This window comes from Macaca nemestrina, chromosome 13 (assembly GCF_043159975.1).
Source record: "Macaca nemestrina isolate mMacNem1 chromosome 13, mMacNem.hap1, whole genome shotgun sequence".
NCBI classification, from domain to species: domain Eukaryota; kingdom Metazoa; phylum Chordata; class Mammalia; order Primates; family Cercopithecidae; genus Macaca; species Macaca nemestrina.
Window position 1 is genome coordinate 116,155,517 of NC_092137.1, and position 26,985 is coordinate 116,182,501.

General features: G+C 40.8%; 1 protein-coding gene across 2 annotated transcripts in view; it reads right to left on the minus strand.

The window, feature by feature from the left end:
* LOC105490131 (solute carrier family 9 member A2) overlaps positions 1 to 26,985 on the minus strand; it is a 90,323-nt gene that overhangs the window by 54,395 nt on the left and 8,943 nt on the right. For both annotated transcript variants that reach the window (XM_011755518.3, XM_011755517.3), the window contains exon 2: positions 1,923 to 2,386. In XM_011755518.3, the coding sequence (XP_011753820.2) occupies positions 1,923 to 2,386 (464 nt within the window). The remainder of the gene's footprint in view (positions 1 to 1,922; positions 2,387 to 26,985) is intronic.

Here is a 26,985-nt window from a genome sequence, read left to right on the forward strand (position 1 = left end):
CCTCAGTCTCCCTCAACAGGGTAAAATTTACATATGGAGCTAAGTCAGAATGGAAAATTTCATGCCTTCTGCCTCTGGAAATTAGAATGAGTTATAAAATGTCTCTACTATTATGGGAGTTTCCCAGTTAAAATTTAATATCGGTAAGTTAATGACTACTCAGTTAATGAATAATGGAATATATGAAGTGGATTTTGTTACTTAAGTGAGGTAACTCAGCAGTCTTAAAATATCTATACTACACATTGTGATCGATAAATTATCTTCTATATAATAATGTTCACATGAAGTTAATGGATGTCCTTAGAGATTATATTGTATTCATTCTGAGGATTTCCTTTTGCAGTAGAATACAGGCTAACAGAGAATACATTGGTTTCTATGTAGACTTTTATTGTATTATTATTATTATTATTATTATTATTATTATTATTGAGATGGAGTCTCACTCTGTTACCCAGGCTGGAATGTAGTGGCGTAATCTCGGCTCACTGCAACCTCTGCCTGCCTATTATTATTATTATTGAGATGGAGTCTCACTCTGTTACCCAGGCTGGAATGTGGTGTAATCTCGGCTCACTGCAACCTCTGCCTGCCTGGCCCAAGCGAGCCTCTCACTTCAGCCTCCCAAATAGCTGGGATAACAGGAGCTCACCACCAAGCCCAGCTAATTTTTTTTTTTTTTTGTATTTTTAGTAGAAACAGGGTTTCACCATGTTGGCCAGGCTTGTCTCGAACTCCTGACTTTCAAGTGATCCGCCTGCCTCGGCCTCCCAAAGTGCTGGGATTATAGGCATGAGCCTCTGCACCCACCCTACTATGTAGACTTTTAAATGAGTCGGAATGACATTTTAATGATAAGAGCAGATGGAGAGGGAATTAAAACTTAAGTCCTTTAAACACAATCTTTTTCTGCCTCAATTTTCGTATCTGAATAATGGGAGGAATGCCTGTTTCATAATTTGTCATACAGACCTGAGCACAAAGGGAGCATTCACGAGTTAGTGGCTATCATTACTGTCACCTTTCCTACTACCGAGCTGTGGCTAACAGAAAACAGCATCATCAGTGCTCCCTAACTGAGTCATCAATAGAGCATCACCTGAGTGTCTTTAACTGGTGGACGCTGAGCTCTTTGCAGGTCTGTGGGTAAAAGGAAGGGCTTTCTCATCCCTTCTCTCAACCCTTGCCTGTGTTCAAAAGGCAGGGTAGAAGTAAATTCTGCTAACTTTAAGATCATAAGAGCCCCTGACTCTAATTCTATGTAATCCAAGACAGAATTACAAATAATTTGTGCCTTCTGAATAAATACTCATTTATGAGAAGGTGATGAAGGCCAGAAATGTGCTGGTTGAAGAGTAACAGAAAGTGAGCAGTGAGCGTGTGACAAAAACTTTCCGTAAAATCATGAACATGATAACTAAAGCATCCCCAGATGGAGAATGGCACTTAGTAGGTATTAACATTTCACCTGTATTATATACATTGGATACTGACAGTATTACTTCTCACAAGAACGCTGGGATCTGAAGTCTTTTAAATTATGATCGAAGACCATCATTTTTGAAAATGCCAAATTGATAAATCATCAGAGTTGCAAAGGCCAAAATCATATGTTCCTCTGGCATGAACGGGGCCTTGTCAGCACAGACCAGCTACATATTTTGCAGGGCCCCGTGCAAAATGAAAATGAGGAGACAGTTTTATGATAATAAATAAATTATAAATAATGCGTTTAAAAGTATTAAGAATTATAAGACAGTGACGTCAGAGCATGAAATCAAGTGAAGGGCCCTGGGCAACTGCTCATGAAACCACCCTGTGTGCAGGGTCCCGCCCCTGCCAGTTGAGGGACAGAGAGCCACTGCAGGTGGCTGGGCAGCCCCCACCTGTTGGAGTCATGCAGTGTGAATGTGACTCACCACTGTTACTGCATCATTCAGCAGGGACTCTCCAAAGACCAGAATGTAGAGTTGCTCATTGACGTGAATGTTCTCAAAGACAGCAAGCACAGCCACAGGATCCACAGCTGAGATTAAGCTGCCAAAGAGCAGGTTCTGGAGCAAAGTGATGTCGCTGAGGCCAAATGCTTCGATCTGGCAGATACCAAACAAAGACACACCAATGCCAATGGAATTCCAAAGGGTCCCTACCACAGCATACAAGAAAATGGCGCCAATGTTCTCAAAGAATGGGCGAGTGGGCATGAAATAGCCGGCATCCAGCACGATGGGTGGGAGGAGGTACAAGAAAAACACATCAGTCTTCATTGCAGGGGGCGACTTCTCATCAACACCAAAAATAATCCCGCCTAGTAGAAGTCCAACCATTATAAGAAGGCAGCTCTCAGGCACTATTGTGGGCAACTTGTGATACAGATGGAAGCCTGGTAAGGAAAACATAAAGACACAAAACTTGGGTTATGGAGGAATTTTGGAGATAGGAAATTGGTTCCCTTTGATAGAACCAGTGGGTCCTATTTCACCATCTCCCAAGTCAGTATCACGGTCTTTACACTGGCTTCCCAGATTACAGTGCAAACCAAAGGTTTCCCTTAAAACTATTCATGAAGCACATGTAGACAAAAACTTAATGTTACATTAAAATTGGAGTGCTATAGTTACACATTATCTACACTGTACAGTTTTCATTTTTCTAAACCCCTATTAAGTTTTTCTTCAATATTGTGACTGTGGAAATGGAGTAACACATTTTTATTTTTATTTTTTTTTTGAGATGGAGTCTTCCTCTGTCACCCAGGCTGGAGTGCAGTGGCACAATCTCGGCTTACTGCAACCTCTGCCTCCCAGGTTGAAGCAATTCTCCCTGTCTCAGCCTCCCAAGTAGCTGGGATTACAGGCACGCACCAGCATGCCTGGCTAATTTTTGTATTTTTAGTAGAGACAGGGTTTTGCCATGTTGGCCAGGCTGCTCTCAAACTCCTGACCTCAGGTGATCCGCCCGCCTCAGCCTCTCAAAGTTCTGGGATTACAGGCATGAGTAACTGCGCCCGGTGCAATTTTATATTTGAAACAATTCAGTGATTTCTAAAACATTTTCAGATGTAACATCTCATTTCATCCTCATAAAAACCCTAATGAGTAGGCAAGGCAGTTATTTTCATGCTTTGTAAAAATTTAAGTGGGAATTGAAGCTGAAAGAGATCCAGGGTCTTACTACCAAGGTAGTCAGGTCACAGCCCATTTTTACATTACTACTCTCATCTGTAGCATTCAGAAACATTGGCATTGTATTTATTTTCAATGTCTGATTCTTGGATTTGGAACACTGAATAGGTTTAATATTTGAGACGTGTGCTCCTTCAGAGACAACCCAATCAATTTGTCAGGATGCCTCAAGTTAACTACTCTATGAGGGATATACATGTGCCATGATGTCTAATCTCAAAGAGTTCCCAATACAGCTCCCAACATATATTTATGACTTACTCTAAAACAAGGCAAAGTGCGGTCAAGCCCCAGCCAAGTGCTATGGGAACAGGGGAAGAGGAAGTCTGCTTAGGAAGACCCAGAGTAGGACAATATCTGGGCAGGGCTGAAAAGACAGGCATTAAACAGAACCATGAAGGGGCTTCTCTAGTACATGGAAAAATGGTGGGAAATATCCACCTCTTAACTCGTGGTAGAGCCCATTGTGGCTTTAAAACAGAGAACGTGTTAGGAGGAGGCCTGTAGGGAAAGAGGAGAGAGATGTGGGTTGGGCCAGCACATGGAGAACACGTGGAAAGTGACTTAACACACGAAGGTCACTGGACGGAGCTTAAGTTTGGAGAGCACTTACTTGCAGGACAATAGCAGTCATCCTGCAGGCATTCAATACAGTTTAGAACGAAAGCAGAATATGAGAATGCTATGCTTTGGCGGTCCCCCCTCTAAAACTCAGGTGTTGCCAACGTGATAGCCTTAAGAGGTGGAGCCTTTAAGGTGTGATTAGGCCATGAGGGCTCCTTCCTCGTTCGTGGGATGAAGGTCCTTACACAGAGGCTTCTCACAGCGTTGCTGGTTGGTTAGCTTGCTCTTCTGCCCCTCATATGCCCTCTGTCTTCTGCCATGTGAGGCTGAAACAGGAAGGCACTCACCACACACCAAATGCCAGTGCCCTGAGCTTAGACTGCCCAGCCTCTGGAACTGTGAAAACATCAATGTTCTTTATAAATTATCCAACTGTGGTCTTCTGTTTTCTAGCAACAGGAACAGAGTAGGACAGAAATTTATCTGAATTATAGAAAGATAATACAGCCATGTACCACATTCAGTGTTTCAGTGAACAGTGGACCACATATAGGATGGTGGTTCCATAAAATTATCATGGAGCTGAAAAATTCCTGTTGCCTGGTAACACCTTTATGATCCTGACCCTGTGTAGACATACGCTGATGTGTATGTATATGTCTTGTTTTTAACAAAAAAGTTTAAATATCAACACACTATTTTTTAACATACAAAGCTTATAGAATAAGGATATAGGCCAGGCACGGTGACTTATGCCTGTAATCCCAGCACTTTGGGAGGCCGAGGTGGGCGGATCATCTGAGGTCAGGAGTTCAAGACCAGCTTGGCCAACATGATGAAACCCTGTCTCTAGTAAAAATACAAAAATTAGCCAGGTGTGGTGGCGGGTGCCTGTGATACCAGCTACTTGGGAGGCTGAAGCAGAAGAATTGCTTGAATTCAGGAGATAGAAGTTGCACTCAAAAAAAAAAAAAAGAAGGGTATAATGAAAGAAAACACTTTTGTGCTACTGTACAATGTGTGTTTCAAGCTAAGAGTTATTACAAAAAATTTTTTTAAAATAAGTTTAGCATAGACTACAGTGTCTATGAGTCTACAGTAGCGTACAGTAATGTCCTCCGCCTTCACATTCACTCACACTCACTCACTGCCTCACCCAGAGCAACCTCCAGTCCTGCAAACTCCATTTACAGTAAGTGCGTTATACAGGTGGACCACTTTTTATCCTTTATCCTACATTTTTTACAATGCCTTTTCTATGTCTAGATATGTTTAAATACGTCAATACTTCTTGTTGTCTTACAAATACCTACAGTATTCAGTACAGAAACATGCTGCACAGGTTTGTAGATGAGGAGCAATAGGCTGGTAGACGACATCATATAGCCTAGGTGTGTGGTAAGCTGTACCACCTAGGTTTGTGTAAGCACACCCTATGATGTTCAAACAATGACAAAACCGCCTAAGGATGCATTTCGCAGAACGTATCCCCTTTGTTAAGTGATAAATGACTATTAAAGTGATAGAATAAGTCTTTAGGTACTTACAGTCACAGAACTTTTAGTAAGTAAATCCTTAAGAGCTTACAAACAGGACTAAAACTATAACATTAAACATTTTTTGAGCCAAATCAATATAGCTGTAAAAATTGGAAAAGGTTTAAAGAACTGTGAAATAATACAGTGATCATCTGTATGTTGAGCGTTCAAATCTAGCTTTATGTTAATATTTATACTACAGAAGGCTCCAATAATTTGTGAGGACTAAATGTATTCAATGGGTGCAGCTGCTCTTGACCTGTGACCTCTGGCAAGCCCACTGACCTCACGAGGTGCTTGGGCTGCAGGTGTCTGTGTTTTTATGAACTACCAAAGTAAAAACTCATCAGCTAAGTAATTAGTGACAACAAACAAAAGAAGGCTTCTTAGATTTCATTTTTCACGGAATAAATCAAAAATTACAAATGTGCATGCATTTATGGCTCTTCCTCCCCCAAGTGTTTCTTGAAGAGGAAATGAATAGAGAAAATTTGCTTTCTTGGAATCATCAAGGTGCTGGGATGTAGCAATGTGTTAAACAAAACCTCTTCACTGGAGAGCTGCAGGCTAGTGTGGGAAACAGAAAATAAGTCAGTCAGCCAATAAAGACACAGTAGCAGGCAGTGATGAGCAGTGCAGACAAAAGCAGAGAACCGTGAGAGAATCCTTTGGATTGATGAGAGAATCCTCTTGATGGATATTTTGTATCAGTGTGCCGAGGGAAGCCTCATTGGTGAGTGACACCTGAAGGAAGCCCTGAATGAAGTGAAGGTGTGAAACATAGTGGAAGAACTTTCCAGAGCAGGGAAGAAAAGAACAAGGGGACAAGCCCTGAGTTGGGAGCACCTTGAGCCAAGAGGCCACTCTGGCTGGAGCTTGAAGAATGAAGGAGAACAAGGTAAGAAATGAGGACAGAGGGACAGAAAAATGCTGGAGCCTGCATAGCCTGTGGTCCTGGGACAGACGCTGGATATTTCCTGAGAGGCTTTTGAGCAGAGGAATGTCATGACCACGTCCCCACTGTTGAAAAACACTGCTGCTGTTGAAAAACAGAAGCAGGCAGGCCAGTGAGGAGTCCTTTTCAGCAAACCAGGAGAGGGCTGAGAGTGGCTTCCAACCATCAAAGTGGTGGTGAGTATGACAGGAGGGGGATGGGGGGTGTATTGTAACAGGTGCTCCAAAAGAGTGTGCTGCTGGCCTGGATGAAGGATGTGAGACAGATGATCAGGGATGAATCCATAGTTTGGGGTTCAAACAAATGTGTAGAATGGGACTATTTACTGAGATGGAAAGCAATAGGAAGGCAGATAATTTTAGGAGAGAAACTCAAGATGGTAAACACCAATCAGAAATCCTTTAAAAATACCATGGAGCTTAACAAATTGATACCATGATTTAGCCAGAAGAAATGGCAGACAGTTTCTAGGGAGCAGTAGAGAAGAGCCATCACTTCTCAGTACGATGCCACACTCCCCCACACCACTGCTAAACACATCACCATATGTTCTTATTAACCCCATAATGGACGTCGGGGATGAAATAGTAAATCCACACAATGATGTACAGAGGTACACGAATGTCTTATAAAGTAAGAAGCTGTACAACAACAAGGAAAGAAAGCATAATTTAACCAGTGTTATAGGAACAGGCAGATAGAAATAGCAAACGCATACCTACAGGTTTCTTTTTAACTTCCACAACTGTGGAAAATTCCATGAAGGTCAAAGAGTTTAACATTAAACAAAAATAATCTACAAAAACAGAAAATAATTCCTTTTTTACTATGTTTTATTTTACTTTAATTTCCGGGATACATGTGCAGAAGGTACAGATTTGTTACATAGGTATACCTGTGTCATGGTGGTTTGCTGCACCCATCAACCCATCATCTAGGTTTTAAGCTCTACTTAGGTATTTGTCTTAATGCTCTCCTTCCTCCTGCCCCCCATCCCCCAGACAGGCCCTAGTGTGTAATGTTCCCCTCCCTGTGTCCATGTGTTCTCATTGTTCAACTCCCACTTATGAACAAAAACATGCAGTGTTTGGTTTTCTGTTCCTGTGTTAGTTTGCTGAGAATGATGGTTGCCAGCTTCATCCATGTCCCTGCAAAGGACATGAACTTATTCTTTTTTATGGCTGCATGGTATTCCATGGTGTGTATGTGCCACATTTTCTTTATCCAGTCTATCATTGATGGGCATTTGGGTTGGTTAGAAGTCTTTGCTATTGTGAATAGCACTGCAAGAAACACACCTGTGCATGTGTCTTTATAGTACAATGATTTATAATCCTTTGGGTATTTACCCAGTAATGGAATTGCTGGGTCAAATGGTATTTCTGGTTCTAGATCCTTGAGGAATCGCCACATTGTCTTCCACAATGGTTGAACTAATTTACACTCCCACTGACAATGTAAAAGCTTTCCTATTTCTCCACATCCTCTCCAGCATCTGTTGTTTCCTGACTTTTTAATGATTACCATTCTAACTGGTGTGAGATGGTATCTCGTGGTTTTGATTTGCATTTCTCTAATGACCAGTGATGATGAGCTTTTTTTCATGTTTGTTGGCTGCATAAATGTCTTCTTTTGAGAAGCACTTGTTGGATATCCTTTGCCCACTTTTTGATGGGGTTGTTTGTTTTTTTCTTGTAAATTTGTTTAAGTTCCTTATAGATTCTGGAAAATACACCTATGTCAGATGGAGAGATTGCAGAAATTTTCTCCTATTCTCTAGGTTCCCTGTTCAGACTGATGATGATTTTTGCTGTACAGAAGCTCTTTAGTTTAATTAGATTCCATTTGTCAATTTTGGCTTTTGTTGCAATTGTTTTTGGTGTTTTAGTCATGAAGTCTTTGCCCATGTCTGTGTCCTGAATGGTATTACCTAGGTTTTCTTCTAGAGTGTTTATGATTTTAGGTTTTACACTTAAGCCTTTAATCCATCTTGAGTTAATTTTTGTATAAGGTGTAAGAAAGGGGTCCTGTTTCAGTTTTCTGCATATGGCTAGCCAGTTTTCCCAGCACCATTTATTAAATAGGGAATCCTTTCCCCATTACTTTTTTTGTCAGGGTTGTAGAAGATCAGATGTTTGTAGACGTGTGATGTTATTTCTGAGGCCTTTGTTCTGTTCCATTGGTTTATATATCTGTTTTGGTACCAGTAGTGTTTTGCTGTTTTGGTTACTGTAGCCTTGTAGTATAGTTTGAAGTCAGGTAGCGTAATGCCTACAGCTTTGTTCTTTTTGCTTACGATTGTCTTGGCTATACAGGCTCTTTTTTTGTTTTCATATGAAATTTAAAGTAGTTTTTTCCAGTTCTCTGAAGAAAGTCAGTGGTAGCTTGATGTGGATAGCATTGAATCTATAAATTACTTTGGGCAGTATAGACATTTTCATTATATTGATGCTTCCTATACATGAGCATGGAATGTTTTTCCATTTATTTATGTCCTCTCTTATTTCCTTGAGCAGCTTTTTGTAGTTCTCTTGAAGAGGTCCTTCATGTCCCTTGTAAGTTTTATTCCTAGGTATTTTATTTTCTTTGTAGCAATTGTGAATGGGAGTTCACTCATGATTTGGTTCTATGTCTATTATTGGTGTATGGGAATGCTTGTGATTTTTGGACATTGATTTTGCATCCTGAGACTTTGCTGAAGTTGCTTATTAGGAGTCTTTGGGCTGAGATGATGGGGATTTCGAAATATACAATCGTGTCATCTGCAAACAGAGACAATTTGAGTTACTCTTTTCCTATTTGAATACCCTTTATTTCTTTCTCTTGCCTGATTACCCTGGCCAGAACTTCCAATTCTGCATTGAATGGGAGTGGTGAGAGAGGGCATCCTTGTCCTGTGCCAGTTTTCAAAGGGAATGCTTCTAGCTTTTGACCATTCAGTATGATATTGGCTATGGGTTTGTCATAAATAGCTTTTATTATTTTGAAATATGTTCCATCAATACCTAGTTTATTGAGTGTTTTTAGCATGAAGAGGTGTTGAATTTTATTGAAGGCCTTTTCTGCATCTATTTAGATAATCATGTGGTTTTTGTCATTGGTTCTGTTTATATGATGGATTATGTTTATTGATTTGCATATGTTGAGACAACCTTGCATCCCAGGGATGAAGCCAACTTGATTGTGGTGGATAAGCTTTTTGATGTGCTGCTGGATTCGGATTGCAAGTAGTTTATTGAGGATTTTTGCATCAATGTTCATCAGGGATATTGACGTGAAATTTTCTTTTTTTGTTGTGTCTCTGTCAGGTTTTGGTATTAGAGTGATGCTGGCCTCATAAAATGAGTTACGGTGGAGTCCCTCTTTTTCTGTTGTTTGGAATAGTTTCAGAAGGAACGGTACCATCTCCTTTTTGTACCTCTGATAGAGTTCGCTGTGAATCCAACTGGTCCTGGGCTTTTTTTGTTGGTAGGCTATTAATTACTGCCTCAATTTCAGAACTTTTTTGTCTGCTGAGGGGTTTGACTTCTTCCTGGTTAAGTCTTGGGAGGGGGTGTGTGAACAGGAATTTATCCATTTCTTCTAGATTTTCTAGTTTATTTGCATAGAGGTGTTTATAGTATTCTCTGATGGTATTTTGTATTTCTGTGGGATCAGTGGTGATATTCCTTTATCATTTTTTATTGTGTCTACTTGATTCTTCTCTATTCTTCTTTATTAGTCTGGCTAGAGGCCTATCTATTTCGTTAATCTTTTCAAAAAACCAGCTCCTGGATTCATTGATTGTTTTGAAGAGTTTTTGGTGTCCCTATCTCCTTCAGTTCTGCTCTGATATTAGTTATTTCTTGTCTTCTGCTAGCTTTTGAATTTGTTTGCTCTAGCTTCTCTAGTTCTTTTAATTGTGGTGTTAGGGTGCCAATTTTAGATATTTCTAACTTTCTGATGTGGGCATTTAGTACTATAAATTTCCCTCTTAACACTGCTTTAACTGTGTCCCAGAGATTCTGGTACCTTGTGTCTTTATTCTCATTGGTTTCAAAGGACTTATTTATTTCTGCCTTAATTTATTTACCCAGTAGTCATTCGGGAGCAAGTTGTTCAGTTTCCATGTAGTTCTATGGTTTTGAGTGAGTTTCTTAATCCTGAGTTATAATTTGATTGCAGTGTGGTCTGAGAGATGGTTTGTTATGATTTCCATTCTTTTGCATTTGCTGAGGAGTGTTTTGCTTCCCATTATGTGATCAATTTTAGAATAAGTGCTATGTGGTGCTGAGAAGAATGTATATTCTATTGATTTGGGGTGGAGAGTTCTATAAATATCTATTAGGTCTCCTTGGTCCAGAGCTGAGTTCATGTCCTAACTATCCTTGTTAACTTTCTGTCTTGTTTATCTGTCTAATATTGACAGTAGGGTATTAAAGTCTCCTACTATTATTTTATGGGAGTCTAAGCCTCTGTGTAGGTCTCTAAGAACTTGCTTTATGAATCTGGGTGTTCCTGTATTGGGTGTATATATATATATATATATATAGGATAGTTAGCTCTTCTTGTTGCATTGATCCCTTTACCATTATGTAATACCCTTCTTTGTCTTTTTTGATCTTTGTGGGTTTAAAGTCCGTTTTATCAGAGACTAGGATTGCAACCTCTGCTTTTTTCTTTCTTTCTTTCTTTCCATTTGCTTGGTAAATATTCCTCCATCCCTTTACTTTGAGCCTATGTGTGTCTTTGCACATGAGATGGGTCTCCTGAATACAGCACACTGATGAGTCTTGGCTCTTTATCCAATTTTCCAGTCTATGTCTTTTAATTGGGGCATTTAGCCATTTACATTTAAGTTTAATGTTGTTATATGTGAATTTGATCCTGTCATCATGATGCTAGTTGTTTATTTTGCACATTAGTTGATGCAGTTTCTTTACAGTATCATTGATCTTTTTATTTTGATATGTTTTTGCAGTGACTGGTACTGGTTTTTCCTTTCCATATTTAGTGCTTCCTTCAGGAGTTCTTGTAAGGCAGGCCTGGTGATGACAAAATCTCACAGTATTTGCTTGTCTATAAAGGATTTTATTTCTCCTTCACTTACAAAGCTTAGTTTGGCTGGATATGAAATTCTGGGTTGAAAAATTATTTTCTTGAAGAATGTTAAATATCAATCCCCACTCTCTTCTGGCTTGTAGAGTTTTTGCAGGGAGATCTGCTGTTAGTCTGATGGGCTTCCCTTTGTAGGTACCCTGACCTTTCTCTCTGGATGCCCTTAACGTTTTTTCTTTCATTTCAACCTGGGTGAATCTGATGATTATGTGTCTTGTGGTTGCTCTTCTTGAGGAGTATCTTAGTGGTGTTCTCTGTATTTCCTGAATTTCAATGCTGGCCTGTCTCGCTAGGTTGGGGAAGTTCTCCTGAATAATATCCTGAAGGGTGTTTTCCAACTTGGTTCCGTTCTCCCTGTCACTTTCAGGTACACCAATCAATCATAGATTTGGTCATTTCACATAGTACCATATTTCTTGGAGGCTTTGTTTGCTCTTTTTCATTCTTTTTTCTCTTATCTTGTCTTCAGGCTTTATTTCATTAAGTTGATCTTCAATCTCTGATATCCTTTCTTCTGCTTGATCGATTCGGCTATTGATACTTGTGTATGCTTCATGAAGTTCTCATGCTGTGATTTTCAGCTCCATCAGGTCATTTATGTTCTTCTTTAAACTGGTTATTCTAGTTAGCAGTTGCTGTAACCTTTTATCAATGTTCTTAGCTTCCTTGCATTGGGTTAGAACATGCTCCTTTAGCTCAGAGGAGTTTGTTATTACCCACCTTCTGAAGCCTACATCTGTCAATTTGTCAAACTCATCCTCCATCCAGTTTTGTGCCCTTGCTGGAGAGGAGTTGTTATCATTTGGAGGAGAAGAGGCATTCTGGTTTTTGGAATTTTCAGCACTTTTGCACTGGTTTTGCCTCATTTTCATGGATTTATCTACCTTTGATCTTTGATGCTGATGGCCTTTGGATGGGGTTTTTCTGTGGGCATCCTTTTTGTTGATGTTGACGTTATTGTTTTCTGTTAGTTTTCCTTCTAACAGTCAGGTCCCTCTGCTGCAGGTCTGCTAGAGTTTGCTGGAGGTTCACTCCAGACCCTGTTTGCCTGAGTATTACCAGCGGAGGCTGCAGAACAGCAAAGATTAGTGCCTGCTCCTTCCTCTGGAAGCTTTGTGCCAGAGAGGCACCCACCCGATGTCAACCAGAGCTTCCCTGTGTCTGTCAACCCCTACTGGGAGGTGTCTCCCAGTCAGGAGCCATGGGGGTCAGGGACTCACTTGAGAAGGCAGTCTGTCCCTTCACAGAGCTTGAGCACTGTGCTGGGAAATCTGCTGCTTTCTTCAGTGCTGGCAGGCAGAAAGGTTTAAGTCTGCTGAAGCTGTGCCCACAGCTGCCCCTTCCCCCAGGTGCTCTGTCCCAGGGAGTTGGAAGTTTTATCGATAAGCCCCTGACAGGGGCTGCCCCCTTTCTTTCAGAGATGCCCTGCCCAGTGAGGAGGAATCTAGAGAGGCAGTCTGGCCTCAGGCACTTTGCCACACTGCCATGAGTTCTGCACAGTCAGAGTTAGCACTGTAAGGGGAAAACCACCTACTCAACCCTCAGTAATGGCAGGCACCCCTCCCCGCACCAAGCTCGAGTATCCCGGGTCAACTTCAGACTCCTGTGCTGGCAGCAAGAATTTCAAGCCAGTGGATCTTAGCCTGCTGGTCTCTGTAGGAGTGGGATCTGCTGAGCTAGACCACTTGGCTTCCTAGCTTCATCCCCCTTTCCAGGGGAGTGAACAGTTCTGTCTTGCTGGCATTCCAGGTGCCACTGGGGTAAAAAAAAAAAAAAAAAAAAAAAACCTCCTCCTGCAGCTAGCGCAGTGTCTGCCCAAACAGCCACCCAGTTTTGTACTTGAAACCCAGGGCCCTGGTGGTGTAGCACCCAAGGGAATCTCCTGGTCTGTGGGTTGCAAAAACCAAGGGAAAAGTGTAGTATCTGGGTCAGAATGCACCGTTCCTCATGGCACAGCCCCTCACAGTGTCCCTTGGGTAGGGGAGGGAGTTCCCCGACCCCTTATGCTTCCCGGGTGAGGCGACGCCCCATCCTGCTTCTGCTTGCCTTCCGTGAACCGCACCCACTCTCTAACCAGTCCCGATGAGATGACCCGGGTACCTCAGTTGGAAATGCAGATATCACCCACCTTCTGCATTGGTCTTGCTGGGAGCTGTTCCTATTCAGCCATCTTCAACAGAAAGTAATTATTTGCTGTAATCATCTCTCTTACTAAGTTAGAAGTGATATAATCAGTGACAAAAGTAATGGTCATTAAGTTAGGAGACAGGTATACCTGAATTCATCTTTTTAAATGTCTGTTCAAAAAAAAAGTAAGAAAACGAAAATTTGAAAAGATACAACAGGTCAAACTCCCATGCTGATCATTAGTGAGATCACGCCTGTGAATAGTCACCATACTCCAGCCTGGGAAACATAGTAAGACCCCCATCTCTTTAACAAAAATAAAAGTGAAAAATGAAAAATAATTTTTAAAAAAAGAACAGATTGCTGTTTCTGGGAAGATGGAGTAGATGCATTGTTCTCTATGCCACTCTATACACCTAAAGAGCCTAGATATTAAATGTAAAGCAAATATAACTCTGAAAGATAGAGAGCAGAAGAAATGCTGGCCAGAGACCCCCAGACCATGGCATTCAGTTCTCTGGGTCTTCTTTTTGTCTCTCATATCTCAGACTTGGAGTTGAAGAAGCCAGCAACGCAGAAATGCCAATGGACACAGGCAACAAAAACCCAACAATAGCCTGCTTTATCTAGACAAGAGAATAGGGAAGAGTCAACCTCGCAAGGCACAGAAGTTTTAGACAATAACTGCTCCTCTCCAGCCAAACACCACAGAAGAAACTGTGGTCCCAACGGCAGCAACATCTGAATGAGCGGTTTAGATTCCATCCTCACCAGAGTGTAAGGAACACCCTGGCTTCCCTATTGGGGTGGTGTCAGAGAAGGAAAAGGGCAGAAAAGGGTCTTCTCTACTGGGTGGTAATGAGCGCTCCCCTCCCGATGGAGCCAGCAAAGACGACGTAAAGAACGCAGAGAACATGGACGTCACCGTCGTCCAGCCACAAAGCAACCCACTTTTGACCCCTTACTGACAAAAAGACAGAAACCACAGATTATCAGTTTGAGAATGAAACAAAGGTATCACTACAGACCCTGTAGAAATAAAAAAAAATTAATAAGGGAATATTTGAACAACCATACACACACGTGACATCTTAGCTGAAATGGACCAATTCCTCAAAAAACACCAATGGCAACAACTCAACCAATATGAAAAAAATAATTGAATAGCCCTACAACTGGCAAAAACAGTTAAAATTTGAAGTTGTAATTTTAAAACTCTTCCCCCCCCCGCCCCCAAAATCTCCAGGTCCATATAGTTTCTCTACTGAATTCTACAAAATAAAAGCAATTCTATACAACTTCTTCCAAAAAATAGAAGAGGAGGGAACACTTCTCAATTCATTTTATGAAGCTAATATTGCCCTGACAGGTATCAAACCAGACAACTGCAGTACCAAAAAGAAAACAACAGACCAATATCCTTTAGCAAGGAGTATTGATGCAAAAATATCAGCAAATAATTCAACAATATATAAAAAGAATTGTGCACCATGACCAAGTGAGGTTTATTCCAGGGATGCAAGACTGGTTCAATATTCAAAAATTCACCAGTGTAATCCTTCATATCAATAGGCTAAAGAAGAAAAACCACATGATTATATCAATTGGTGCAGAAAAAGTATGTGACAAAGTTCAACATCTATTCATGATTAAAATTCTCAGCAAATTAGGAATAGAAATGAACTTCCTCAGCTTGTCAAAGATCATCTTCAAAAAGCCTGACTGGTTCTAAATGCCAAATTTTAACTACACAGAAAGGTAGCCAGCTCATCTTTAAAAGTCCAAGGAGGTGCTGGAGACAGCACGTTGAAGAAATGATTGCATAGCCTGTAAATCATTGGACCATGTACCTTATGGGAAAATCATTACAGGGATTCTTCCTTCCTAGAAATTGATAAATAACTTACGTGATTTCTTTTCATTCATTAGCTCACAAGTATTTCTTTATTATTATTATACTTTAATAATTATTAATATACTTTAAGTTATATAATAAATATTCATACACTTTAAGTTCTAGGGTATAAACAACGTGCAGGTTTCTTACATAGATATACATGTGCCATGTTGGTTTGCTGCACCTACCAACTCATCATTTACGTTAGGTATTTCTCCGAATGCTATCCCTCCCCTAGTCCCCCCTCTCCAACAGGCCCCGGTGTGTGATGTTCCCCACCCTGTGTTCAAGTATTCTCGTTGTTCGATTCCCATCTATGAGTGAGAATATGCGGTGTTTGGTTTTCTGTCCTAACTCACAAGTATTTCCAAGCACTCACCATCATGAAAATGTGTCAGGCACTAAGGACACAGCAATATCCTAGATAGACACTTCTGTCCTCATGGAGTTTACAGGTTACAGGGAAGAAGGATGTTGAGCAGGTGATCACACACAGCATGCTTGTTATGGAGCAGGAAGTGTAAGTTTCAACACAATTACATGGCGGGGTCTCAGATCTTGTCTTCCCTGTGGGGGAGGGGCTTTTTAAGGAAATCATTTTTCACCTGAGAAGTGAACAGGAGTTAGAATTCTCAAAACCAAGAAGGGTCTGAGGGTCTTCTCAAGCAGAACAGCACATGCAAAACTCACTAGAGTGGGGACAAAGGTGGCCCACAAGAGACGCTGCATGAAATCCAAAAAGAGGGAAAGGGTGAGGTGTTCTGGGAACTGTCATGTACAGTTTGGATTTACCATAAGGCCATGGGAAGTAACACCCAATACGGAAAGGAGGTGAGGAAAGAGCTACGCCTTTCATCTGAGACATTTACAGAGCATTTGGGCGGGACTGTGCACGAGCTCTGTGTGGCTCTCTCTCCTTCATGACCCTTCTGACGCCCCTGACAAAGTGCCCACCACCCTGAGTTCACAAATCCATTTGAGAGTCTGTCGCACCCACTGGAGCACACGGTCACAGGGCTGGCGCAAGTTTTATTCACTTTGGCGCTCCTGTTGTCTCATACAATATGTAGTAAGTTGTGTTAGCAAGAAGTATATATATCTGGTCTCTGCTCCCAGGTCCTGGCACAGAGCTCGTAAAACCCTTGTAATCTCCTGAGCAATAAGGGCAATAGGAGCATCTGTTGTAATATTCAGTCTTAGTGTCTGGTTCTAGAGACGTAAGAGCTTCCAAGACTTTCAGAATCCCTGGAGTGATAAGTGTCTTTTGTATGCTGATGAGATGACTGGTGGCTGGGGTCCCCTAGATAGCTTCAAGATGGGGGCTGGTTGCCAGAAAGACCAAGGCAGGATTAGAGGCTTGGGACTTCCAACTCCACCACCCAAATTCTCGGGAGTGGAGAAGGGCAGGAGGTTGAGTTCCATCACCTATCTAATGAACCCTCCATGAAGACCCTAAGTGATGAGGTTGGGAGCTCCTTTGTTGGTGGGCACGTGGTGGAGCTGGGAGTGTGCTGCATGCTGAGAGGAAATAGAAGCTCGGCACCCTCCCCATGCCTGCCCTGTGCACCTCTTCACCTTGATGTTCATCTGTATCCTTTATAACAACCAGTAAACCAGTGTTGCCCTGAGTTCTGTGAGTTATTATAGCAAATGATCGAATCTGAGCAGGTCATGGGACTCCCCAATTTATAGCCAGCTGGTCAAAAGTATGGGGAGGCCCAGGACTTTCGATGGTCATCTGAATCATGGGCAGTTTTGTGGGACAAGGCCCTTAACTATGGATTCTGTCCTGACTCCGGGTAATTAGAGTCAGAATAGAGTTGAATTTTAGGATACCAGGCTACTGTCTGGAGAGTAGGAGAATTGGTTGTTGGTATCAAGGAAAAACCTACACATTTGATGTGAGAAGTGCTGAGAGACAGCAGAGAAACACACGTTTTTTCCTAGTATGGTACCAAAGAAAAAGGCTCTTAACCTGTCCTCTGAGCTGGCTAGTTTCCTTAGTGATTATATGCCAAGCCTCAGATGCAGTGAAAATGTGCGTGTTGTAACTGTAGACTCCAATGCCAGAAAGTTACAGAGTTTGTATGTCACTTTTTGTCTCACACGCCTCACAATCCTAGTTCCAACCTTTCCATTTTCTCTGATCTTTAATTTTGTTATTTTATTTCCCAAGAAAATGAACAGCCCACTGGTCTATATCTGATTGCACTGGAGGTTTATGCTTTTATTACTACCGGTCGTTTCTACGTTTGTCTCAATTTCATTAAAGTTGTAAGAGCTATATTGTTCCTCCTTAAAACGTTCACTTTTGCCAAACATAGAAGAACAAACACTGTTATGATTCCACTTACATGAGGTACCTAGAATGCACCAATTCACAGAGACAGAAAGCAGAGTAGAGTTTACCAGGGGCTCAAGGGAGGAGGTGATGGGGAGTAAGTGTTTAACGGGCACAGATTTTCAGTTTGTGAAGATGAAAATGTCGTGAAGATGGATGGAGGTAATGGCTGCAAAACACTGAGAATGTACTCAATGCCACTGAATTGTACACTTACAAATATTGCTGTGACTGCATAAGCACTGCTAAACCAACTGGGAGAAAAGATAATGCTGCTAAATGGATCTCTACTGGTAGGCACGGTCACCATGCAGTGTTCTGACATTCTGATTGATCCCCTGATACAGAGTCTGAACTAAACCTTCAAAAGGCAACTCTACAAATGTTGATATAAAATATGCAAAGCATGGGCTGTTCAAAAACAAGAAGCAAAACAACAGAATTTTTTTGGCAGCTGAAAAGGTAAAACAGGTAGTTTTTCACAAAAACACTCATAGCACAATGTCAAAGAATAGGAGAATGGTTGAGTGAATGATAGCCTATTAACATGATATAATAATCTACCACAGCACGTATGTTTATCATGTCAGTTTTTCTTTAGGTTTCTATTTTTTTAGACAGGGTTTCATTCTGTCACCCAGGCTGGAGTGCAGTAGTGCAATCATAACTCACTGAAGCCTCGAGCTCCTAGGCTCAAGAAATCCTCTCACCTCAGCCTCCTGAGTATCTAGGACTACCGGTGCATACCAGAACACCTGGCTGATTTTTTAATTATTTTATAGACAAGGTCTCGCTATGTTGACCATGCTGGTCTCAAACTCCTGCTCTCAAGGGATCCTCCCACTTCAGCCTCCCAAAGCGCTGGGATTGTGGGCATGAGCCATCACTCCTGGATTTATTTGAAATAATGTTCAGTGAAAAAAGAGCACAGAATAGTTTTAAAAGTTTTTATTTTCTTTTAAGACTATTAAATTCATTGATTTTACTCACAGATACGTTTTCTCAAACTCCTGGCCTCAAGCAGTTCTCCTGCCTTGGCCTCCCAAAGTGTTGGGATTACAGGCAGAAGCCACTGCGTCTAGACTCACAGACACATTTTTAAAGAAAGCGCCTCCCCACACTTGATCAAAAGGCCGAGAAGCAGTGGAAAGTGCCTCTCTTTAGTGAGCATAAGGAACACTTTCATTCAAGAGATCAGTAATTGCCAGGACCACAACTGATGTACCCACAGAGTTTACCTTTCACAGACGATGAACTCATTGTGTGTCTTAACACAGTGCCTCCTGAGTGCAATCCCAGCTCAGCTTCCCTTTGGCTTGTGCTTCCTATTCAAGGTGGGAAACATGAACCCTTTTCCCTTAGATATTCCATAGCGCCCTTCCCACATTTGTCAGTGGTCAGAGTATGTCAGCCATTTGTATTTGTCTTTTTGTAACATGATCACTTTCTGAGAATAATACTCATTTTGATCAGTGTTAACTTGACTATAAAACATATTCCAGCTGATCCTGAGTGCCTACGTGTCCCACATAATCAGCTCAGCCCTTTTAAATATACCCAGGTATAAATACAAGAAGCAAAATTTTATGTAACATGAAGAAGTCTGAAGCAGAGTTTGCAAGCTTGCAGGCCATGAGCCACCACGGCCTGCGCGCCTGTTTTGTTCGGCCTATCTAGTGGGTTCAACGATTGAGCTCATATTGAGAAACTGAGAGGATCCACATGTAAATTCTTCTGTCCTAGTTATCTTGGAAAATCAGCAAAACTGGGCTTTTGGTCACTCATCTTATGCCAATTTCTGCAAAGTGGCCATCAGCTGAAGTTTGGGCAGGGCAAGAGCTGGCTGTCCAACTTGCTCCCCGTAACCCCTCCCATCTCTCAGGGCATGAAGAGGCACCAACAAAGGCCCACACTGACAGCTACATGTCTATCTTTTTAGACTCCTTCCTTCTAGTCTCAACCACAGCAATGACAACACAACTTAGGCAGAGATTCCAGGAATTAAGTAACACGTTTCCCATCCTTTAAGCAGATGAATGAGGGACCATCTCCTCAGGGACCAGGGGTGCCTCCCTATCCCAGCTGGGGCACTGCAGTTGGCTTTTATCAATGGGGTAAGATCTCTGGTGGGTCCAGGACAACACACAGAGTGGGTGAAGTTCACTTCTGCAGGCAGGTGGCTCTGCCACCCTGGGAGTCTCTTTTTCACTGGAGGCAGCTGAATCCTACTCTGATACCCGAGCCGGGTTGGGCACAGGATTTAACTCATGCCCTGGCCACCTCACCGCCTGCATTATATTCTTTCTTCAACCCACACCACACCCACTGGACAGTTCGGAAATGATCACTGGCTCAGTTGTGCTGGCGCTGCAACTCTGCCCAAGGAAATAATAACGATGACGCTGGCCAGTTTTCAAAGTATTTCAGCATGTATTGTATCTGGGTGTGAAACGTGTGTCTCCCCAAGCTGAGAAAAGGACTCTACAGATGGCAAGGGAATTTCTAATACAGCCAGATGGAAAACAAGATACTCGCTATTAAATACTGAGAGCTGCCCTTGAACATGCAGAGTATTCTTATTTAGAAAACTCTGGGACTCAAGTTTCCTGTGAGGAACGGTGGGTGAAGCAGCCACAGAGCTTGCTCTCAGTCTGTTAGGACTGCAGGTGTAGGTCTTACAGCTATGAAACAGATTCAACGGGTCTTCTGTGATTCCACACATCTTTAACTTTTTCATCTCCTCAAGGCTCTAGGCCCTCCGCTTTTTCTTTTTCTTTTCTTCCTTTCCTCCAACCCTCCCATTTTAGAAACACAATCTGAGGAAGGGGTTTGACCAAGAAAGGATTCAATTTGAAGAGATCATTCTGAAGGTAAAACTTGCCAGTGCCTAGGCAGTGTGTAGGAGGAGTTACAGAGTCCAAGTGGTTGACACGTTCTAGTGACTATTTCTGAACAGATCCTTTGCACAGCTTAGTTAAGCTGGGAGAGGGGCCACTCGGGTGTGCCAGTGGTGATAAAGACTCTGGTATACTATAACCTAGATTCAAAACTTTCCATGCCAGCCAACAGTTGAAAGCAATTTTTATTCTACTGCCCCAGGCTAGATGTTAAATCTTAGGATTTATCATTCTTTCAATTCATGTGTTCGTAAATGATTTATGCCAATTTTGGCTTTGCTGTTTGCACACTGCTATCACTAAGCCATATAAGGTTTTCCAGGGACGCTACCCCACCCACCCAACCACCTTGTGTGGGAACCGTATTTTCTGTTTTCTGGTTTCTATTCCTTCAAGAGCTTGCCTTCTAAGCAAATTTACCACTTGCTCAAAATACATAGATCAAAGTATAGTGAAGGAACCCACAATTGCCAGTAATTGCTACCTGATTTCATTTTTCAGTTAAGTGGTTGCTAACACTTAACTGCAGTCACCAGTTATTTACACGGCAGGGAAATATTTGCACACTGTTAGCTCATGCTAAACTAAGAAACCATCGCATTTGGTAAATGACTGTATTTTCCAAGCTTGCTAGAATCCTATCCCTTTCATTCCCTTTCCCTCCTCCCTGACTTCTGTTACCAAGTTAGTGGTCTTTGTACATCCAGGTGTCTTCCCATTTGCTTATGGTTGCAAAAATCAACGGGGTTTCAGTGAGTTTTGGGATGTGTATTTTAAGGATTCTTGGAGATTCACAGTTCCATAGAGTTCTACAGTCATCATAATTATTACGTTCATTAAAATAATGGTCAAACCTACTAACACATTCAGTGGGCAAACAGAGGACTAGAGTCTTGCCAATTATACTCATTTGTTACAAGATTTAGGAACAGTAACAGCTCCCTGGTTTTAGTGGCTTCAAAACAGAAAATTGAAATAAGACCAAAGAAAAAGACAAAGATAAAAAAAAGAAAGAAAGAAAGGAAGAAACCCACTGCAGATGGAGCCAACCATTAAGTAAACAGATTAGCTATCTTATCAACCAAATCCCTTTAGCTAACCATCACCTCTCATGTGTGGTGCTTAGAATGTGAGCGCGTGAATGAATGAATGAATGTCAGTTGTGACACAAAACAAAATAAAATACAGACTCTTGTGAGGTTCAAAGCAGATGACAAATTCCAGTTGTGAAATGATTGAAAATATAAAACAGTGTTACTTGGTTTTAACTGTATACATTGTAAGGGACAACATTTGTAAAAAGACACCCATGCCCTTGGAACCTCTCTTGAGGAGGGATGAACAGCGAGTGAACAGCCAACTCACACATAAATAATCAGATGTCAGAGAGTGATAGACAGCTTAGAAGAAAGCAAACCTGGGCAACAGGATCCAGAGAAACTGGGGCCAGAGCTATTGCACACAAGCATGCATGTATTCTTATTTCCCTTTAAAGCTCCTCGAGCCGGAGTCAGCATCTTCCATACTCATCCAGAAACTTTACCAGCGAACACACAAAGAATGCTGCCATTCTCCTAAGTAAGCAGACCAGGCGTGTTGACACTAACAATGTATCCTTCCCAACCTTGAACACCAAGACTTTCAATCAGATAGAAAAGAGGAAGCTGCAATTTTTCAGTATCGTTTCTCCTCACCATTCCAGCGTTCTGTAAGAGAAAATGTACAGTCAGCCGATGCATGCTTCTGCCTTAGAATACTGGTGATGAAAAGCACGGGTTGACATTTCTAAAATAGCAATAATTACTTTAGGCAGCACTTTGCTTTAACATTCTTTCCAATCTAGATTCTCAAAGAAACACTATTTGTAGAAAAAGCACAAAAGGCCTAGGAAAGCAACTGCTGAACAACGTGCTTACCACAAGTGTGTGAGCTGATGCATCTGTGGACCCTAATGACACAGAAGAGACCCAGAAGCTCTGGGCTTTCCAGGAAGTGTCCGGAGGAGGGTCAACAAGAGAGTCTGCTCCTATAGGGAGTCTCAGCTGACTGTGAGCCCTCCATGCCTAGTCTTTCACCTAGCCCTCCACCAATTATGCCTGACTGCTCACCTTTCATTTTCCAAGACAAGAACCTGGGATAAAAAAAAATAATAATAAAAAAAAAATTAAAAAAAAGATGTGCATTGCCTTTCTTTTCTTTTGCACACTAACTTAGCAAAAGCAGAAAGAAATGATTTTTTAAGCTTATGTCACATATTTCAGAGGCTGACATATGTATGATTTAGAAAGAAACCTTTTCATAACAACAATGGCAGAAGATCAGGACATCTAACAACTTGCTGTGGAGCAAATGGACAAAACAGATTTTCATGGTATAATGCTATTATACATTGGGGAAGAAAGAAGAAATCTGTTCTCCTTCAAGGCTATCCACATTTCCGAGGTCTATAAAGTAGCACGCGTTGTAAATGTGTTAACTCTATCCTCACAACACCCTAATGAAGAAGCTACTACTGTGAGCTCATTTTACTGATGAAATAACAGAGGTTAGAGAAGGTAATTGACTCACCCAGATCCACAGCTAGTAAGTAGCAGGGCTGGGATTTTGGACCGCAGAGCTTAAATTGCCATTAAAAGTATATCCAATAATAGTATATGCACTATGGTAGAGTGATCAAATCAATTACCATCCACGTGAGGATATTTGAGAGTGAAGTGACACAATAATAATGTATGTGACAGGTCATTTGTAACAAATGTAAACCAGAAATATCATGGACAACCAGGGAGTGTGGTAACTTTAATTATATCATTAAAGTGTGGTGAAAAAAAGAGTTTCTCCAAATGTTATTGAGTTACTCATTTACTCAGTGATTATTTATTGAGTTTGTACTATGTACCAGGCCTTGTTCCAGATAATGAGTCAAACACAAAGTCCTTTCCCTCATTGAGCATGCATTCTAATGAATGTCATTTATCTGTACATGGGTTTCTATGTGTGCCTGTTCGCATGTGTAATACCTGTGTATGTGTGTGCAACAATGAAACATATTTAACATCTTTTCTCCTATAACTCTGTTGAAGTTGAACTTATTAAAATCTAATATGACAGCTTAAGTTATATGGGTTGAACCTTTTCTTAACCTATGAATACTTAACATGTTAAATATAGATCTCAAAAGCATTAAAATTCTGTATTCTGTGTGTCATGGATGATGGAAAAGACCAGGCCAAGATTCTGAAGTTCTAGACTCATGGTCCGGCTCTGGTACTACTGAGTTCCGCTACCTTACCTTTTCCTTAGCTCTTTGTGTCCTGCCCAGTTTAGAGTTGTTGTGAGGTCATACTACTCCTAACTTTTGGGTTGCAATGTACTTTTTCCATGTATTACTTCGATTCGTCCTCACAGAATCACACGAAGGAGGCCGGGTGCTATTATTATTGCGTGATTTTACAATGGCAATCTGAGACCGTCATAACAAGGCCTATGGGTCAAGCATGAGCCTCAAATGCAGGCCTCTGGCTCCAGGTTAAGAATGGGTAAAGTGCGCTGGAGACCACACCTGAAGTGTGGTACTTTAATATTATTTCCCATGAGAAACAGGGGGGCCGGGTGAGACCTAAGTGATGAACAACTAGCTGTGGCCCCACCTCTGCCACTTGATAGCTGACACCTTGGACAAGTTACCTAAGCTCCCTAAACTCTTATCCTCATCTATTTTTTAAAACAAGGAATAATAATGGTGCCTACCTCTCAGAATTACCATGAAGATTAAATAAGACAAAGAATATAAAGCGCTTGGCTCAAATACCTGGCAGAGAATAATATTCTGTCCTTGTTGGCTATTATTATTTTATTAAAGAAACTGTGACAGAGGGATGACCGAGTCTCACCCATCTCCTCCCTTCTGTGCTACAAGAAAATGCGCCACTGGTTGCATTACACTGCTCAGGTTTCCTGGCCAGTGGGTCTCCAGGAAACAGGCCCAGGAATTGGGAGAAGCAACCAGAGGCAGAGTCACAGACGTATGGCTATGGAGTTGTTTCACTGCCCTGTGATTTTCTAAACAACTTTCTATGGATAGCAAAACCTTTATACTTCTTTAGAGTGCTTCCCAGATAGAGCAGGCAGGTGTAATCTGATTCATTTTTAGGTGAAATTTCTAAATGTATTGTGAATTTGATTTTTCTTCTCTGTCTTTCCCCTGTGAGCCTTTGTATACCAACACAAACTAATAACGTGAAACTCACCTGGAAAGTATGCTTGTCACAGTCATAACAGAGATCTTTTGGTGGAATTTCCCTGCCCTACCCACTGGAATTATTAGCGAGAAAGAGGAATACAAGTCGTCTTCAAACAAGGAATGAATTTGACAAATCAAGACGAGAAAACCCATGTACAGTGATAAACAATGCACAGGACGGTTGCAGGAAGCACATCAATTATGACTCACACATTTAAAAGATGTAATTGCGAGAGAATAACCTATAATTGCGCTTGTATCATTTAAAATGACAATACGCCCATGTCTACACATCACTTATAATATAATATTAATATAATAAACGCATGCTTCTCTTGGATTAAGTCTCCTTTGCTATAAAAGTAACAGCTTTGTTATAAATGATGAAATGATGTCCTCCCCTGCAGACAGTCTTAAACAGATAGGGTAAGTGTGTGTATATATATATGTGTGTGTGTGTGTGTGTATATATATGTGCGTGTGTGTGTGTATATATATGTATGTATATATCTCCCAATGGAAGAACCAAGTAGATGAATACTTGTCAGGGTCATAAGACCAAGTTAATGGCAGAAGTGGAATTACAACAGGGTATTCCTACTTCTAATCTGGGAATGTCCTTCCCAAAACTTAGGTCAAACACTTCCATCAACTGCTAAGCTATTCCTCTTCTACACAAGCATGAAAATACACAAAATAAAACAGAAGCGGTACAGTCACACCCCCATATCCTTCAGATTGAAAACTAGGAAAGCACACATTATTTTTACCTTACATTAAAGAGAAGCCATTATGATATCATAACCATGAGAATTAAACCTTCTATAGAAAGTGTGTCCTTAAAACGTACTGTGTAAAATGTCACAGAGATATCCAACAATATGGACACAAATGGTGTCTCCTCATACCACTACATAAGATATTAATATCTAGCCGAGTTCAAAACAGAGGAAAAGGTCTAGGAGGCAAAAAAGAAGAAGAAAATCAAAATGAGATATGCCAGTAGGATTTGAAGTCACAGTGAACCAGGGGAATTCCTGACATAGAAGCGTGACCTATGTGCTAGGATCTGGCATTTTAACACCTACATGAGGACGAGAAATTTGACTTCAGACCACTAAAGAAAGGGCTCCGGAAGAAATTCCTGAATTTCCAAGAGCTACATTGTCCTAAATAAATAAATACTAGAAAAAGAAAAGATGCTTTTAGCCAAGGAAAAAAGGAAGGAAAAGAAATGCTTGAATTCCTTATGGCTTTGAGCCAGGGGAAATTCACCCATGAAGTATAAAATTCCAGGTCTAAACCACATATAGGTATTAAGTCTATATCTATAGTACTTGAATCACGTAGTAAAGCCAAGCTAAGAAATGAATAGTAAAAGCAAATCATTAAAACCCTAGGTCCCAGCAAGAAGCACACTCCAAACCATTTTGTAAGAACATTTTACAACTTAAAGAAAACAGACGTTTACCAAATAAACATCCCCTGCTGAAGTTAAGCTCATAATTAAAACTACAATCTACATAAGGAAATAAATATTGAAAAGAGAAAGTCAGCAAATGGATAAATATAAGAATTAGCACCCCAAGTATTATAAATAACAGAACAATCCAAAAGAGATTATAAAATGAATGTAGTTTAAAGGAATAAAAGAGGAATAAAACCAATAATTACTATACTTACGTAATGCAACAGCATGAACAAAACACAGATAGACTTGAAAAAGGGCCCACACAACTTAAATGAAAATATAATTAAAACTAAAAATCCAATGAGTAGGTTAACCACAGATTAGAAATGCACTGAGAGTAAAATATGGTAAGCTGGAAAAAAGATAAGATAAAATCTCCAAGAAATACCACAGCAATGAAGAGACGAAAAACATGAAACAGCTGTTAAGAAGCATGGAAGTATAACAAGTTCTGAGCAAGGAAAATAAAGTAAATCTATACTTTGACACGTTAAGAAAATAGCAGAATATCAAAAACAACTAAAAAACTTAAAACCAGAGACATAAGTCAAATTAATATCAAAAGGCAGTGTAACAACATAATTCTACTTACCAACAAAAGAGGACAAAAAGTATTGAAGTAATATATTCTGAGTGATAAATAACACCAAACCCTACACTCAGTTAT